The sequence below is a fragment of the Ammospiza nelsoni genome, chromosome 3 (genome assembly GCF_027579445.1).
Source record: "Ammospiza nelsoni isolate bAmmNel1 chromosome 3, bAmmNel1.pri, whole genome shotgun sequence".
Taxonomy (NCBI): domain Eukaryota; kingdom Metazoa; phylum Chordata; class Aves; order Passeriformes; family Passerellidae; genus Ammospiza; species Ammospiza nelsoni.
In genome coordinates this window covers 94803840-94821955 of record NC_080635.1, presented here as the reverse complement: position 1 = coordinate 94821955, position 18116 = coordinate 94803840, and the positions used below count along the sequence as shown (strand labels likewise).

Below are 18116 nucleotides of genomic sequence, written 5' to 3'. Positions count from 1 at the left end.
TCTGTCTAATGCTCATTGGATGCTACAATGGATATGAAGCATTTTTATATGTATAGGAATAGCCACAGACTTTAGTGTAGTTCTCCCATGCTGCCTATAGCAAGTGGCTGCTGCAGTAAAATTTTTGAAGCTTAACCTCCAGGTGTCATTTCAGAGGGAACAAGTTGGCTCCCCAAAAGAGATCTGAGGAGCAGCCAGGTTACACAGATCATTGTGAATGGATGGTGTCTGATAAAGAGGAAAAAATGGATAAGGAAAGGTGATTTAGAGAGTAGATGTTGCCTTAGATACTTATGTCCCAGAAATGCTGACTAGGTTTTAGAATTAGCTTTGGACTGTCCAGCTGCACTGCAAATATACACATTTCTCGAATACAAAATAGAACAGCAACAGCATAAAAGACTGGGAGGGATAGATGAAGAAAGAGAGAAAATTTGACCAAAAATTGGAATGGTAACTTTCTGTAGGCAAGGGAAGTAAAAAAAAGAGCTGGGAAGTGACTGACTTGGTTGAAAAAGTCTTATTAATAAAATGTCTGAAATATTTCTTCTTCCCTGAGCTTTTTTTCATGACTTGCTAGCAATTATCTCAGTGTTTATTGTATACCAACACTGCCATAGACTTAGTATAACTACAGATACACCAACACGATTGTGCAATTACCATTTAATGATTCCAATACTTGTCCTAAACTGGTGCTATTGATTTTGCATAGCAATGATGGTACCTGCTCTTTTGAGAAGGGGGATGCTTCTTTCAACACTAATGCAAGCACAATTTGTTTTTCATGTTCAGCCATGCTAGAACACTGTGCAATTACTCTGAGTTCATTAGTCCTTTGAGTGCATTGTTTTATTTTCTTCTGGTAACTGTCTATCTTGAACCCTGCTGATGCACATGTAATGTTTGATTATCTATGTAAAAATAAAGCATTAAGTCAATAGCACTTACACTGCCTAAAGGTGAAGAACAAGTTTCTGGAAAATTACTGTGTTTCCTCAGTTAAAGGAAAGACTTTGAAGGAGGAAGTACATACTACAATAATCGTCTTACCTCTTAATCTGTAGTAAGCTTGGTGACTGGCTAAAATCTGCTTCACTGATTCTTGTGGGCAAACTTTCACACCAGTTGAGAAAAAGGATGACCTCTTTGTTCGGTGTTTTGCCATGTCAAATATCCGCCTGATGGTTGATATCCTGGACCTCTTTGTTGTTCTTTCTGTTTTGTCTGACCCTGAGGTAACTGCAAGTTGTTTGGCTTCAGCACGGTTTATTTTATCAGGAATTTCTGTAAAAAAAAAAACAAAAAAGAAAGTACATAAACATACCTTGCCTAGGCAGTAGGTATTCGATGCAGGTTCATGTCTTGAAAATGGACATGAACTTGAGAATTCTTTTTGCTACATTGTAGTGGAGTCAATGCACTGATTGAATAATTGTGCTGAGGAGAACCAGCCCCTGACCACTCGAGGGAACTGCAGCTCAAGTGACTTGGTAAATAATTTCCTTGCATTTCAACACGTGACCCCAGGACACACAGGGTAAAAGTTTCAGAAGCTCTAAATCCTGTTTTCAAAAGTGACTTTGGATTAGATTCACAAAAGACACTTAAGTACTTGAACTTTGTGCTACAGCATCTCATTTGTGAGCATATCGCCCTGCAGGGAAATTTACAGTACAGTGATAAGTAATGTCTACACTGCAGATAAGTAAAATGAGAAATAGGTGTACCTTAAGTCTTTAAAATCTTATCTTTCCTTTGGGCTTCAAGGAACATCTCCCTTCAAATCAGGTTCATAACCTTGAAGCTATCCCAAGAACTAGACCCTGAAACTTTCAGAAGTTGAACAGAAGTTTTATTACCTTTGGGAAAAGAAAGACCTCTTTCCAGTCTCTTTTACTCCACAGTGCATGCTCTATCCTTCCCTCACATAAACTGAAGTATTTACCAGCTGAGACTTTGATTGTTTCTTTGCAACTGGATGATAGGTGTTGTGAATTCTCTGGCATCATATTTTAATAAAACTTTAAATGTTCCTGGCAAAGTGGAACAGTTACAGGAGGAAAAAAATGAAATCTGTAACTAGGAATTGAAGACCTGGGATTAAATTTTGCTTATGAAGCTATTCAATTATGAAAAATGGAAAAGCTTCCAGGCTGTCAAGATAACTTCAAGCATAGGAATTTCCATCACAAAAATTCAGGACTCATCTGGTTCCACTTCCTAAGTATTTGTGTTGCAGTATTACATGAATAGCAGCTAAATTTGATATGAAAAAGTCAATGCTAAAAGCAGTGTATAAACTACAGATTTAAATGAGGTGAAATACAGCCATCATGTGACAGGAGCAATGAGTATCTTTTAGGTTATCTTCCAAAATTTTGTATCCATGTTAACAAAGATGTTAATAAATTTTGTATCCATCCAATAAAGATGTTAAATTTTTAATAATTTGATACAGTAATTACAGATGAAAAATAAAGAAAAATCTAAGCAGAATAGAAGACAATTTGAAAGAATTAGAAAGCTTTAAGCAAGATATGTGTGTCCTGATGAATGAAGTGAAAAAATTACTTTGAAAAATGGTTTTAAAACTTCTAATGGAGGAATAATGGGAAATAATAGGGTTAAAAAGGAGTAAGTTCAGTAGGAGTAGCACTAGCAAGAAAAATAGGGGTAAAAAATTATCAGTTTGCTGGAGAAAGAAGAAGTGTCATGCTGCATATAACAAATATTAATTACCCTGTTCTTAGGCAAATCAAGAGAAAATAAGGAAGGTTAAAAACACATTATCTCGATACTTTGGAGTAGTGTTAATTAAACGTTTAAAGAAAAGTGGGTAGATAAATGATGAGAGAAAAATAATTGAAAAACATACTTTTATAAAAAGAACAGTATATGAAATGAAGAATAGGGAATGTTCTACTATGTGTGTCAGTAGACATATATATGTGTATCAATATATGTCTCAGTTCTGATTAACTTCCAAAGGAAGTTAACTTCCATTGTTTATTGTGTAGAAATCATAGTAGTAACATCTATATTTTGAGACAGGTGCTACTCTGATATGGAAAAAAGTCAACTGTTTGGTTGTGATGAATATTGTCTAAAAGAAAGGAAGTTATATAACAAAGGTAATAGGTCATTGTTATTACTTTTTAATTCATGCCAGGGACAGTGACCTGCAGACCTAGAACTGCCTAATTGTTGCAAGGTAATTTAAAATGATGATGCAGTCATATAATATTTGATATGAAATGAAATGAAATGAAATGAAATGAAATGAAATGAAATGAAATGAAATGGAAGTAATTTTTCCACATTAATGTCAAGTCACAAACCATAAACTGCATAAAAGGAATTTCCCCTGTGGAAACACGTCGGGTTCAACAGAATCCCCAAATGGCCAAACACTGAGTCAGCTGACACACAGAGTTTTTTAATGTTATATTCAAATAACTGAAATCCTCTAGAAGAGAGAATCAAAAATCCACATGGAAAGCAGCCAGTTGTAATTCTATTACCTTTCACAAGGTGTATTAACTGAGCTAGACCAGCTGCCCAGGCAGCCTCACCAACTGGGGCAGAGGATTTTGTCATTAAGCTCTTTGATAGCTTTTGTATGGAGCAGAGGCCTTTCTTGAAGGATTTGCTTCTTCTCCAGGATTTACCTCTAAGTCTTTAACTTGAATTAAGAATTATACTATTCATAAAACTGACAAAGGAGATTCTTCTCAAATGATTGCTATAATGATTTCAAAGTCTCCGTGTTAGGGTCCCTATTTGGTCTTTTCACTATGACAAGTGACCAGTTGTTGTCTGCTCTCAGTTTGCACTGTTCTGCTACCCTATTTAGGGTGGTTATAAATTTTTAAAATTATTTTTCTTTTCATTCTTTCCTCCAATTTTTTTTTTCCTTTCTTTCTTTTTTTTTTTTTCAGGACCTGTTTCTAAAGCATATATATTGGAATAGGTTTAATTTACTTTATATCTTGTGGTTAGTAATTTTCTCTTACTAGAATAACTTTTATTATCATAATTCTTTGAAATCACTTTTTTACTTAAACAAAATTTGAATTGGAAAAAGCATCAGCCTTTCTCTCCACATGATTGTCCAGGATGAATTTCCTAATATTTGCTGATTGTGACTGGAAGAAAACTTGCCTTCTGGCATAAACATTTCCTCATAATTCTTCAGATCTGTGTTTTCCACTCTGACTGGGGAAATTCTCTGAACTGAGAAATTTTTACCTAAGCCTCACAGATATTTCATCCATGTACTTTACTAAAATATGCCTCCATCTATACCTTTTTAGATGCTTTGATTTCTTTGTCCTGGGTTGAAAAAAAATCAAAAAGACACAAGCTATTGCCAATATGAAATTGAAACCATAGATATTAGTTGATCTCTTTCCTTTTTTACTATGCAACATAGTAATTGAACACACTGGAGTGATGCAATTTTTACAGGTACATCATTTGATCATCTAAATAATCCAAATACCACTAGGTTGGTTAACTTTTCTCAAAATAAATAACATCTGTAATTTTTTTCTAATTATTTTTTATACAAGAACATGCAATTAAAATATTCAGTGTTTATGACAAATATACCCTGTCCAATCTGACTTTTTATTATTTAACCCTGTTGTTTCACAGAGGTGACTGTCTCAGTTTTAAAAGGTATGTTTAAGTTTTTTAGATTTCTTTCATAGTTCTAGGGCAGAAGTACAGATAACTGCAGAAGTCTGATAATGCTTTAGTCTACTTAGGTAATCTCCAAGATTCCTTAAACAAACATCTAACTCTCCTTTATTTTCACATGCAAGAATCTACACCATGTCCAAATTTTCCAGGTGACATACTTGCAGAAAAATACTGAGGTAGTTTTACCAAGGTTATCTACAGAATCACTGTCAGCTGTTATTAAACTCTGGAGTTCCTGACATCTAGTCCTGAACTTTCACAAATATTACAAAATTTTTTCAAAACACCATAAAGCAATTTCCCATATATGATACAGCAATGTAATTCATATGGGATCTAATCAAAGTGCTTTGATATCCATACCAATCTCTCAAGTGCATAGCACTGCTTTTCAGGTTTTGGTTTCAGGCAGATAAATGGTATTCATTTCACATATTAAAAAATTGAAATTCTTGAAATTAGGCCAGGCCTCTTCTCTGTGTCTCTTGAGACTTGAATTATCAAATTTATACCCTAACTGAAACAACAAGGCAGGAGGAGCAGATTTCAAAAGTTCCTATATGGTCTTAATAATCTGCATGTCAAAAAGGGAAAAGTACATCACTATTGAAATGGATTCTAGAGAAAAAGAGTTTAAAGTTATTCAAATAATTGGTCAGCTTTGGTTGTTTTTTTAAATTTGCTTTGATTAACATAGGAGCAAGAGGGCCTTATTCATACCTTTTTGTGTAAATGGAGTGGATGCTTCTCTATACAGCTTAACTAATTTCTCTGTTAATAGTACTAGGTTTGGAAGGCCTCAAATTTTGGAGTTGGTAGTTGGAGTTGGAGTTGAAAAATTGCATTTTTCAGGAATGTAGATGATCTTTGGGTAGGAACATTTATATACAGCATTATTTAATGGGTAAACATTTATTTTTATTTGACCTGAGAAAATTTAGATGCCATCAAATACTAAGAGAATAATTAAAAATATGATAGCTAAAGATTTGATAGCAAAATTCCAGGTGACAAAATTGTTGAAGTCTGAATAATTCATCATTAAAATCATCAAAAGTTTTGAAATGTGAAAAAGCAGATTAGTCTGAAAAATCAGTGGATCTTCCTAGGATAGAGAGGAATGCTTGATTGATAAATGAGACATACTGCCTGCACAATAAAATAATAACTAAAAGACCAGGCTTATGTAAAGGGAAATGTTGAAATAAAATGGAGAAAGCTTATCAGGAAGGTTAATTCAGCAAAGATCCATAAACATGTTGAGGTTAAATTGATAGTGGGGCTAACATTTTGTTGATAATTGAGCCAGTAACAAAAGCACAGCTAGTGCTTTTTACAACTAGTCCTGAAAAGTTGATCTTGAGATTTCTGAGTTGGCTGATCCATGTAAACACCAGATGGAGCATAGAAAGTACACAGATGAAGTACCAGGGCTCTTCACCCACAGGCACTCTCCTCATTGCACCAGTGGGGATCCCACATTCTAATGGCACTCACCAGCGACAGACTTGGTGCCCATGACATGTCCCCTCCTCACATTCCTTTTCAAATCTTTTATTCCATGGCTTCTTTTCCTCAGGTCTGTTGCATGGGAAGAGTCTACATGGATTTGAAGGGGCTTAGATGAGCAGGGACAGATTAATATATGGCAAGACTTTATTAACAAATGCTGCCGGCATCCTTTGTGCAGCAATCTCTATCTTCCCATTCAGATGTGAAAGTGGAGGTTTCACTCTTCCTGATGTTCAGGGCTGCTTTGTCATTGCTTTGCCAGATACTGCTACTTTGACTGTGTTTGCTTTGCATTTCCAAGTGTGTTTCACAAACTTAAAGACTCACAGTTTGGAAAAGTTTAGGGTATGGAATTCCATACTAGAAAAATTAATGCTAATATTTAATCTGCTCAGGTCTTGTCTGTTCAATGCCCTTAAACCCAATATTGTAAGGCTTGCATTAACTTATCTTCCTGTCCAATATGTTATTGAGCTGTTTTTGATGCACACAGGAACTTTGAAAGGAATTCCTGAGGCACTCAGCCATGGTGATTGTTGCATCCTGGTGGGGCTTACCTGGTCTGTAACTGGGGTAGCTGAGGCACAGGGGGGAACTCACTCTGGATCTCACTTCTTCAAGTTTAGTGCACCTTGCCAGTGAACTGCTGAGTAAGAGGGCAGTGCACACTACTCTGGGGAAGTTTTGGCGAAAGCTGCTGACACTGATGCTTAGCTTCAGTAGAAATGGAAATCTGGCTGAGAATGCCTTCATTTCCAAAAAAGGAAAGGGGGCTAAGACATATATATAAAAGTAAGTATTTTTATTTTCTCAGAATGAATATGGACAATGATGAGCTTTGTAATGACTGTTTGGTATGTTGGCTTTGTAAATTCCATTCTTAAGTGTGACAGTAGCATCCATTCTTAAGTGTGACAGTAGCATTGCCTGTGGAATGAGGCCTGGATCTCTAATTTTGGCAATTCTGTATCTATGGGGGACAGTTCAGGCCTCCAGTTTGGAAGATCCTGCGTCTAGCTGGCTAAAATTCACTTGTGAACTTTCTGTACAAGAACTGCAAAGATGATGGCTACACACTATAGAACCCTTCCTGTACATACTAATATCTCATATTATGCAAAATTCAGCATCACCTTTGCATGTCAGGGAGGTGCCAGGCTCTGCTTGTGCAGTGGAGACTTTATACAAAAGACAAAATATGCCAGATCCCTGTGTCTCTTGCTGGGGTTCAGCATGACAAAACAGCACCTTCACATATTCACAAGTTGCACTCAAGCTGTCTATGACACAGGAGAGGAGTTCCAGGCTTCTGCTTAATAGGTAAGTTTTGCAAGTTTCAACCTTTCAAAGGCTATGTTAATTTTTAAAATTAGATCTATACCAAGGGACTTCCTTCTCAAGAATCCAGGAAAAGGGGGGGTTTTCATACATCCTGCTTCTTGTCAGAAACACATGATAATTCTTCAAATGTCTATGAAAGCTGAAGAATCTGGTACTGTTAACATAGTGCTCTAATAAGGTAAGTCTTCCATGAATCTTTGTGATACATTCCTATTGTAATCCTTATGTTAAAAATATTAAGTTTTTGATTATAATGAAACAACCTACACCTCAGAACATGCATGGAAATAAATCTGAAGAAGAACATGATAAATTATTCAGAAATATATGATATAAACAGTGCCATTAGTAAATGTTCAAATTTTAATAAAAACTCCAAAATTTTTTGTTTTAATGGTTTTATGTTCAAAGCTAGGAGATGACATTAGGTAACGGTTCTTTTTCAGAACCCTTCAAATTAACCTGGATTTACATTTTGGTACCAAAGATCATAGTCAGCTAATGTGCTCTTGGATTTCAATAAATGTGGAGAATTTAATTTCTACAAGTCAGTTACACTGGGAAGGTAAAATAGATATCAGAATTCCTCAGCTGTTGCCCTCCTTCTCTGCTCATGCATATCTGTGTGGTTTCCTATGCCAAGTGGAGAAATACAATTGAAAACCATCTTCAGGAAGAAACAAAGAATTTGGAACAATTTTGATGAAATTTATGCATGGGCCTTATAACAGACAAACAGTTTTGTCTCTCTCTCTCTAGAGTAGATAATTTAGTATCTTCTTCGAATTATACTAATTATACAATTCATGGGAAAATAATTGCAGCATATTATCTACCTATTATAGATGAGAATAGAAAGCATAACATGCAACTGGTAAGATTTTCCTGCTTTTGTGAATATAGTTGTCATATACTAATGATGAAGCCACATTCACAATAAATGCTGTCTGTACACACCACAAATATTGAGCATGCTGAAATCATTGAGTCAACATATGATTTTGATATATTTTCTTGCAGCCTGACAAAAACATAGTAAGAAACTCATGTATTCATAGACATAATGTGTCATTAAAGGTAGAAATGTTTACATTCTCTTTCAGACAGGTGAAAATTTTTATTCATCAGCTGTGCTCACTTCTGCTGCTGGAATACATAAAAAATATCAAAGGCCATCTATGCTTTCATTGCCAGATTGTGAATCTTGCAACAGTCTGCTTGAAGTCCAGAACCTGGACTAGAAACAGCATTGAAGAGTGATTGGTTTTAATGCTCATGTATGAAACATGTATCTATTTAGATTTCTTTGGTCAGCTTAGAAGCATTTGACCTGAAAGGCTGTTCTATTAATTGATAGGGATATGATATCAAAGGATGCAAGAAAATGCCTTAAATGTTTGAGTTCTTGGAGGGATGTATCCAATTGGCAGTGATGAAACACTCAACTGAGCACCTCTGCTCTTAATTTTCTGATTAGTCATTCTCAAGAGGTACAGCCTTCTCTGAGAAAGTCAATGAGACAGAATAAATTCAAGTTCCAGTGATGCTTTGCCATTTCAACATTTGTCAACATCATCAACATTTCAACAGTTTTGATAGTAAGAGTCAAAGAGTTGCAGTGCAGAATGGGTTTATTGAGGTAACTGTATGATAACAATTAGGATATCTGGTGCCAGAAGCCCCAGTGTCGTCTCTTCACTTCAGCTTGTGTAATTGGATCTGGTTGATTTTCCTCACAGTTTGGGGTCACTTGTTCTGCAGTACAATCTACAGCCTCTGGCTAATTGACTACACCTCATTTTGACAGAGCATGACTTGCACTTAACCTTACTTAGTTATGTATCAAGCTGCATGGACCAATGGTTTGGAGAACACCTAATCCAATTCTTGATCTAAGCATGACAATTTACTCATCTAGTTTTGAGGGAGAAGAGGAAAGAGGAAAGAACTTGAATAGAAATGTCTTCATTTTGTGCCATCACCATGAGATCACAAAATTAAAGATGAGTGCATTGCTGTTTCTTGCCTGAAACTCCTGGGGTTTCTATGATCTGTGCTGAGTCATATGTATGAAAGGTATACCTGCAACACAGCCACTGAAAACAGTATTTCAGGTAACAGGGGTACCAAGATTGTCAGTATAAAGTTGGGTAAAGTCTCAGGGAGTTATTGAAACATTTGAGTGGCCAGGAAGAAGGCAATTCACTGAAGCAGCACTTTAGAAGCCAGTAGAACCTCACCAATGGAAAGACAAGCATGGTGGCCTAAGTGCAATTAATTATGTAGCTCTGAGCCTGGGTCTTACTGATTTGCAGATGTCTGTGTAACCAGAATCAGCCCAGCAACCTCTGCTGCTGTCCTGCTCTATGACTGCAATGCCAGGGCTTCAGTTTGTGTGTCACACCTCAGGCCCTCATGCTTTTGTGAAATGAGAATGACAGTGCACTCTGTCAGAGCAGGTGAGGGTGAAACTGCTGCTGTGCTTGCCTACAATGATAAGGCATGCTACAATTATGTAAGGGTATCTAAACACACCTACGCTGTGGCAGGTGCCAGGGTACTCCCAGATGATTGTTAATCTTGTGTTTTTCAGACAGGTTACTGTTCTGAAGTCTCTGTCTAGTAAATAGCAGCTGACTGTGACTAAATGCCAGCAGACACATATAGGAAAGCAGGTAAATATTTCTTTCTTTTTAAGAAGTGTGTTGTTCAAGATCACACATTCAGAAGGGGAAGAAATTGAAACACAGTAGGGCTTACAAAGTACAAACCTCACAGAGTGTACAAGATAGTGCACCTAATTTCTGATTAACATGGAAGAATTATGCGACAGAGAATGATCAGAAGAGTAATTTTAATCCCAAAGGGACTAGGTTGGACAGAGGGAAAAAAAGAATGAAAACATATTCAAAATATTTCAAAGCATCAAAATGCAGAAGAATGCATTCAGAATTTTCCTTTGGGGAAGAAAAGCTGTCTTGTGGAAAGGAAACCATGTTTGCTACATGATGGGTGTTGTCCATGTCACTTAGTGCACTGCTTAAAACACAAAGACTCCAACATTAGCTGAAAAATGAATATGAACATTCCACATTTCTATTAGGTTAGGACTCCCAGTTATTTTATTACAGCCTGTAACTTAATGTTCCAGCAGAAGGAGAAAACCTTTGATCATTAATATTGACCATCTTGTCCATGGGTGTTTTCTGAGAAAAATTTCACATATTTTGCTATTCATTCACATGCAGTTCACCAATCCCTATGGCACAAGTGTGACTATTCCTGGAATTAATCTTTAGGATTCAGTGACAATGGCCTAGTATTTATATTGCAGTTTGGCTTTTAGCCAGAAAACAGAAAAGATCAAATCCCATATATAGTGCAGTGTTACATTTGTTTGAGAAAGGAGAGAAAAAAGGAAAAGTCTTACTTTTCATAAGTTTATAAGCCCATCCAGGAAAGCCAACTTTAACATGATAATTCTTATTTTATGGATGAGAGTAGAAGATAATCCTAGTGCAAAAAGCAGACACATCTTGCTTTCTTTCTTTGTTTGAAGCTTTATATTCCTTGATTTTCCTTTTCCTTCGGCACAAATTTGCTTAAACCTTTTTTTTTTTTTGAGGGCAATTACAGTAATGAAGATCTGAAACATTTATTGTGGAATTAGAACAGCCTAGCGGGAAGGGGTGAGTCAGAATGAATTAAAATGATTTCATAGAGCACACACAAAGCCTTTGTGTCCTAAGGAATGGCTGAGTAAATAGCAGATATTTGCTTGCTGAATAAAAAATGTCACAAAACAGCCCTGAACACGCTCTGGCCCTCTACGTTCTCAGTATCAAGTGCGAGGATGTACTCAGCATCAGGGCATAGTTCTGAGACTTCAGAGCTCCTCTGCATTTTCGAATTTAGTCTGGCTGTTCAGGAGTTTACTATTCAGATTGTGTGCAAAGACTTTTCGCTGTCAAAAAGTTTTAATCCCTCTTACTTTCCCTTTTCATTGCTAGAGACAATTTTTGTCAGGACAGTGGCAAAGTTATGGCCAAAGTTCAGTACTGTAACTCTTATTTAGCTCTCTACAGTTTCCTGATTGTTTACTGTGGAATTGGAGGTGCTCCTGGAGAGCCTCCAGATGGATGGGGGAAGGACTCTATGGGTCCTTAAATAGGGACAGGGAGGAAGGACCAAAAAACATTACTAAGCAAGCTCCATATTTGTTAACCCACCTTTTGTTAAATATAAATGTGAGTAAACAATTTGAATTTTAGTTTTTAATGAGGAAAAAAACAACTGACTAACCCTTTAAATATTTAGAAAGGATCTCTATTTTTTTTTTGTTTAAGATGGGGCTGTTTTATATCTTAGTCTCTTATTTCCTAGTCTGTCACAGTTTACATACACTTCAAATCTGAGCAACTGTAAGGGTCTCAAAATTCCCATGTTATGAGCCCTAATGAACAATTCATGCAAATATTCAGACTACTGGGAAAGCCTATACACTTAAAAAAAATATTTTCTGTAAGTGTCTGACCCTAATGCTAAGTCATAAAATAACAGCTCTGGAAGTATCTTTGTTCTGAAAAAGAAGTTTCTTAACACAAGCATTAATTGTTTTGAGATCTGTGTGCATATATTTGAAATCAAATAGTTTAAAAATATTATGTATGGCATGACTAAATGTCAAAACCAAGTTGTTATTATTATGCATTTATGCATACCACCTGCACTTTATAGAACTGATGGCAAGGAATATTTCTAGTTATTTAGTATTCCTCTCTGTCAAGATAGTCCCACATTATTTTGCTGGTCTTTTATGGAAAGTGTATTGTAGTATACAATCACAATTTGCAATTGATGAAACTATGAGATGCCACTTTTACCACTATTGCTTTCTAAGTTGTAATTATAAATAGGGACTGCAATAATGCCATCAAGCATGCTTGAACTGCCTGGAATTCATTCTGTCTCTTTCCATCACAGAATATTCAACTTAAATGCAAAAACATTGCATCTTGATAAAACTTGTTTTCTTGTCAGACATGAAATATCATCATTCTCTCATTTTTTGCCACATGTCCAAAATATCATTAGTGATTAAATTAAACCATTTGCATAGAATCTAAAAGTAAAATTAAAGAGCCGCAAAACATAATTCTAGTGCTAACTATATATTTTCCCAAGGATTTTTTCAGTTCTTTATTTGTCCACTAGAGAAGATTTACATAATTTAACTGAGATACAAGAACTGTGGTCTGTATTTCTGTTTTTCTTTAAGAAAAGCAGGAGTTTCTTTAAAAAACCCAAATGTGTAAATAAAATTTTCCAATTAGTATTGACAGCAGGCTATATTTCATATTGTCTCCCTAACAAATATTTAGATAATGTTGAGGAGACTTATCTTTTATAATTTTACATTCTTTGCCTTTAATTAACAGGCCTGACATAAAAATAGAAGGTCATTGTCTTGAGCACACATAGCAGTTGTAATGTTAGCTTTTAATTCAATTATGCAAATATCAAAGTATAGATGGAAAAATTTAATGAGAAATCTTCTCCAAAATTAAACGCATTCCCCAAAGCTCTAAATCTTTTGAATATGGGACTAACCAGGGAAAATCACATCACTGTCTTTTCTTTTTTGTTGTTGAAGTAGCTTTATAAATGTTGTGGACTTTTAAATGTTTCTAAACAGAGCAAGAGTTAGCTGACGTACTAAGTACAGATTAGTTCCCTGTATTTCTGTTTTCTTGAAAATAATTTTATAGTTATTATTACATTAATCTATACTGGTACTGCCATTTTTGTATATTTGACAGTATGGTGTATTCTTCCAGAATTTGTCCATCTAGAAGTTTTTGAAGTTGTTTTTAATAATCATTTAAGACATTTAAGAATAAATGTCTTTACTAGTAAATGCAGATATATTTTGCTACTTTCTCTTCATTTCAGTGATGAAAGACCATCTTCAACCATATCAACACTGAGATGATATTTCAGCCTTTTTTAAATTTCCGCATATTTGTCTCACAGATAATATTGTTTTTCATAACAGAACCTGTTCAGGTAAAATGAAGCTCAATTGCATCTCTTATAGATATTGTAAAACCTGCAAAACACACGTAAGAGATAACATCAATATTTCCTTTTTCAGCTTTATAGCAGTATCAGTAACTGTAATGGCTCCAGTAGTATTGTCAAAACACCACACTCTACACTAAAAATTCTGTAATAGGAAAGCCTTTGATATTGCAATTATTTTGTTTCTCAACATATGCAATGCAAAATTAATCTAAACTTTATATATCAATATATGAACTTACCTCTGCTTCCCTGAACTTGGAGAGCAAGGCAAATGATCAAAAATATTAATCCAGTTTTCAAATGCATGCTGTCTATTGATCATTCACAGTTTTCAAGACCAGTCATGCAGGAAACAAAAAAATTTTTGTCAAGTAGAAGAATTCTGTTTTCTTAGAGAACTAAAATCCCCAAATGTCTTTATTTTTCACGTGTCTCCAGCCTTGGACTGCATGGAATTGCAGCTGGGCAGAGTGCAACAGGTGCCAGAGTGCAAGAGCTGGGTGAACCCTCCGACGCCCACACTTCTAGCCCGGGGAACTGGAGTGGTAAGACAAGAGTGACGAAGTTTTAAAAAAAAGCAGTGTCTGTTTCTGGAATAATCTGTTTATCTGCTGCTCAGACATAATCCCTCTTACGGTCCAGCTGGAAGAGCTTTCTTCATCTTATTAACCTTCTGGAGCGGCATCTGTCAACCCCAGGAGACTTCAACAGCACCATGATAAACAACGGAAGTCTCTTCTAGTTGCCATTGCCTTGGATTGTTGATCCTTTGGGCATTCTGGAGATATGGCATGTGAGCACGGGGAGAGATAATGGTGCTGTTTCCAAACCAGTGACCACAAACCTCAGGGAACTCCCTTAGGATGGCTTTTTCCTGAAAGAACACTCAATGCTCAGCTCTTCCACTGCCCATGTCTTGCAATCCTCTCTCCCTTCTTGTACCACAGGGTTGCTGTTGCAATATTCCTGTTGGAGCAGTGATGATGATGTTCTGTGACATTGGTGAAGTGATGACTCAGCAGTGAATTGCAGCAGTGTTCAGGGCTGGCACAATCTGATGCCAAACTGCAACTGGGGCAGGGAAAGTGCTGCATGGTGGGAGGAAAAGAGAAAGTGGTGGGAAATGCTGTTCCAAGCACACAGCTCTAACTGGGCCAAGAATTGGCAGCAGCTGAATACACTGTTCAAACAGCTCTGCTCCAATTTCACAGATAACTGTTTCAGTTACATATTGGCAAGTGTAGGTGTTTCATATTTACACATTTATTTTCCAATACCTTTTTTACTGTTGCATTACACCTGAAAATGCTACCAGGTAGGCATTTCTAGTGGTCTCTCCCCCTTAAAATTTTTTGTCCAAGTGCTTTAACATAAGAAGTATCTCGACTGCCAGCAAGAATCTGTAAGCACAAGTTACTTTAAGAACAACCTTCATTTGAACCCAATCAGTATTCTATTTTTACTTAGGATTTAAACAATGGTAACCTCCCTCCCTTTCCAAGATTGCCCGATTTTAACTACTCAGACCAGCTATGGTGCAGACTGAGCTGGGTTCACATAAGATTTGCTTTTTTTTTTTAGTGTATAAACTTTCATGCACATTGTTTTATTGGTCCAACAAAACAAATTAGAATACCTTGTATAATACCAAAACAAAATTTAGAATACCTTGCCAGCAGCACAATGCAAAGCAACAGTGGAGATGATTAGGATTTCTACTGAAGAAAGATGTATTATTATATAAGGACCATTCTTTAGCAGTACCAATATTTGTCTTTGCATGTTTTACCTATAATAATAATATTGTGTACAGTGACATCATAGAAATATTACCTGTGTGAACCAGGTAGTTTTTAGTAAACATTTCTATTGGTGTTATATTTGGAAGATGAAGCTCCCCCCATATGTTACCTTATTTTTAGTTACTTCAGCTTTTAATCTGCAATAATTAGAAGCAAAGAGAATTTTTCTCAGGGTGGTGGAATGTGCCATTTCTGGTGTCATCTGAGAATGTGGAATTGGTGAAAGGAAGATTATTTCTTCAGAGCACTCTGGGTACCAAACTCCATATGGAATTTGTTAGGAATTTGATCCTTTAATTCCATTAGGAATCTAATTTGTCAGACTACATTTTGAAAATGTGCAATAAAGAGATTTACTTAATTACTCTAGAAACTGGTTAGTGAAGCCTGAGCCAGGAATCAGAAATCCTATGTCACAGCTTTCACATAAAAGGGTATTTTTGAGCCATTCACATGTTGGAGAAGGCAGACATTTAATAACACATTCTTATCTTTCAGAGATAAAGGAACAAGAAAAATCCTAAAATATGGCACTGCTTTTCATGTCAAGATATGACTTAAGGAAAAGATTGAGCTCTATAGGCAAACTATGATTAAAATTTTGTAGGGCAGGAGTTTGCACACTTTGAGATTATGCTTAAATCATGAATATTTCAAGGTGTTTTCTGCTAAGACAGTACCTTCCCTGTAGTTCCATTTAATTAAGAAATTTTGTAACTAACCTTGATAACTGCCACAGGGGGAGCAAACAAGAATGATAAACACTCATTAAAACTAAAGCAATATTATCTAGGGACCACTCCATCTCTAAGTACTGCAGGGTTTAATTATAGGTCACTGTTAATTAATCTAGAAGTGTTTCTTCTAGTTGGTTTGCTGTCAACAATAATTATATATTGTTTAAAAGGTGATTAAAAAAAATTCTACTGAAACTCAATAGTACATTACAAACATGCTACCAAGACAGGGAAGGGCAAAACTGGAAGCCAAAATATTCATTCACCCAGAACAAGTGTTTAGAAATGGGTTAAATTCGACTTGTTACTGGTCATCTGAGTGCACTGCTGTACATACCTGGAATAATCACTGATATGCTGTTTAAATACAACTAAAGCTGTTTCCTTTGGGTTGCAAAAATGAGGAAACCTGGATTCTTCTGGTCCCATCTCTGCCATTGAATTTGGCCAAATCAAGCCTTGTCTCTCAGCCTTCTGATCTGCAGGAATAAAATGGAAAGAAAAACTTTCAAAAAAATGAAATTGTGTGTCATACTCTTGTCCTGCAACAGCAATATTGCCTAGTAAGACTAGAAATTTGAATGAGATGGTGGTGAAAGTTATCAGAAGAATGGAAGGGTTTCCCTATAAGGAAATATTACCAAAGCTTGAAATCTTTGGCCTGAAAGACAAATGACATAAAGGTTAAGAGAATGTCTTAGTTTTTCTTGTAAAATGGAAGAAAAAAGAGAAATATACCCAATTTCATTTTCAGGCATCTATTGCCTACTTTTTTCCTGAGCTTTTATATTTTTGGTCTTGGCAGCTTGCTGAGACAAAATAATTTCCAACTTAATTGTGACATTATAAAATTTTTCTTCCTTTAAGAATGAGAAGGAATTTGAGACATTTTTGACCAGTAAAACCATCTGGGAATGGGATACACAAGCTCTTCCAGTTGCAACAAAACTAGGTCCTGCAAAGTCAGTCAAATGCACTGAAGGCAAGCTGGGAACTGGGTCACTTTTGCTTTCCTGTTCTTTATGTTATTTCTTTATCCATTTATTTGCCATAAACAGAGATGAGATAGTTGATTAACTGAGTCTTTGATTTCATCCATGACTACCTTTAGGCACTGAGCTGTAGTCCCTAACTCAGACTAACTTTCCATTAAAAATCTAGTTTACTGCTCAGGCTGAAAGCAAACTTGTTTATTTTCTGTGACACCTCTCTCCTCCAAAACAAGGAGCCTGATGCTCTGCTGTCCTGCAGCTGCAGAGACCATGGTGGAATTCTAGTCTGACCACAAAATTGAAGTATGTGATGCATGAATGCAGCTCTTCATCCCCCTTTATGGACATAACCCTAGACTACTGCAATCCAAAAATATCTCTAGCTTTCTCTGGGGCCTTCAAGAATCTTTGCTGTTATGCTGTTGCTATCACATTTGTGATGTCCTAGAACCCCTTATCAGTTAGAATAGGAAAAAGTATCATGCCTACATTTAAACGATGAGTTATCAGTCAACATATGTCTCAGGACTGCTTTACCTCTGCTTTCAGGATATATCTTTCAGGACCCCATTACCTCTGCTTTCTTCTGAAACTTTTTTAGACTGTACACTCTTAAAAGGATTAATGTATTTAGATACTGTTTAGTGTGACAAGGGAGATAAGGGTATGAAAAAAGCATGGTAGTAATTGAGCAATTCCACATAATTATGAGGAAAATAGCTCAGCCTGCTTTAAGATGATCACTGATAAACAAATGATGCTCATGTTGATAGTGATATGACTTTGGTATTTTCCAAAATATAAACAGAACTGATTTTTTTCCCTGCAAGCTGACCAGTTTCCAGTAAATGGAGATAAAGACTACAGTACATCTGCCCAAGGAGATTATCATTCACCTGCTTGCTTACCAATACACCACCTTCTGTTACTCGTGGGGCTGC

General features: G+C 36.1%; 1 protein-coding gene across 1 annotated transcript in view; it reads right to left on the bottom strand.

The window, feature by feature from the left end:
• IMPG1 (interphotoreceptor matrix proteoglycan 1) overlaps positions 1-13950 on the bottom strand; it is a 51253-nt gene extending 37303 nt beyond the window's left edge. The window contains exons 1-2 of the mRNA XM_059469264.1: positions 13884-13950; positions 1054-1287 (exon numbers count right to left, since the gene is read on the bottom strand). Of these exons, the coding sequence (XP_059325247.1) occupies positions 1054-1287; positions 13884-13950 (301 nt within the window). The remainder of the gene's footprint in view (positions 1-1053; positions 1288-13883) is intronic.
• Between the last annotated feature and the right edge of the window lie 4166 nt (positions 13951-18116).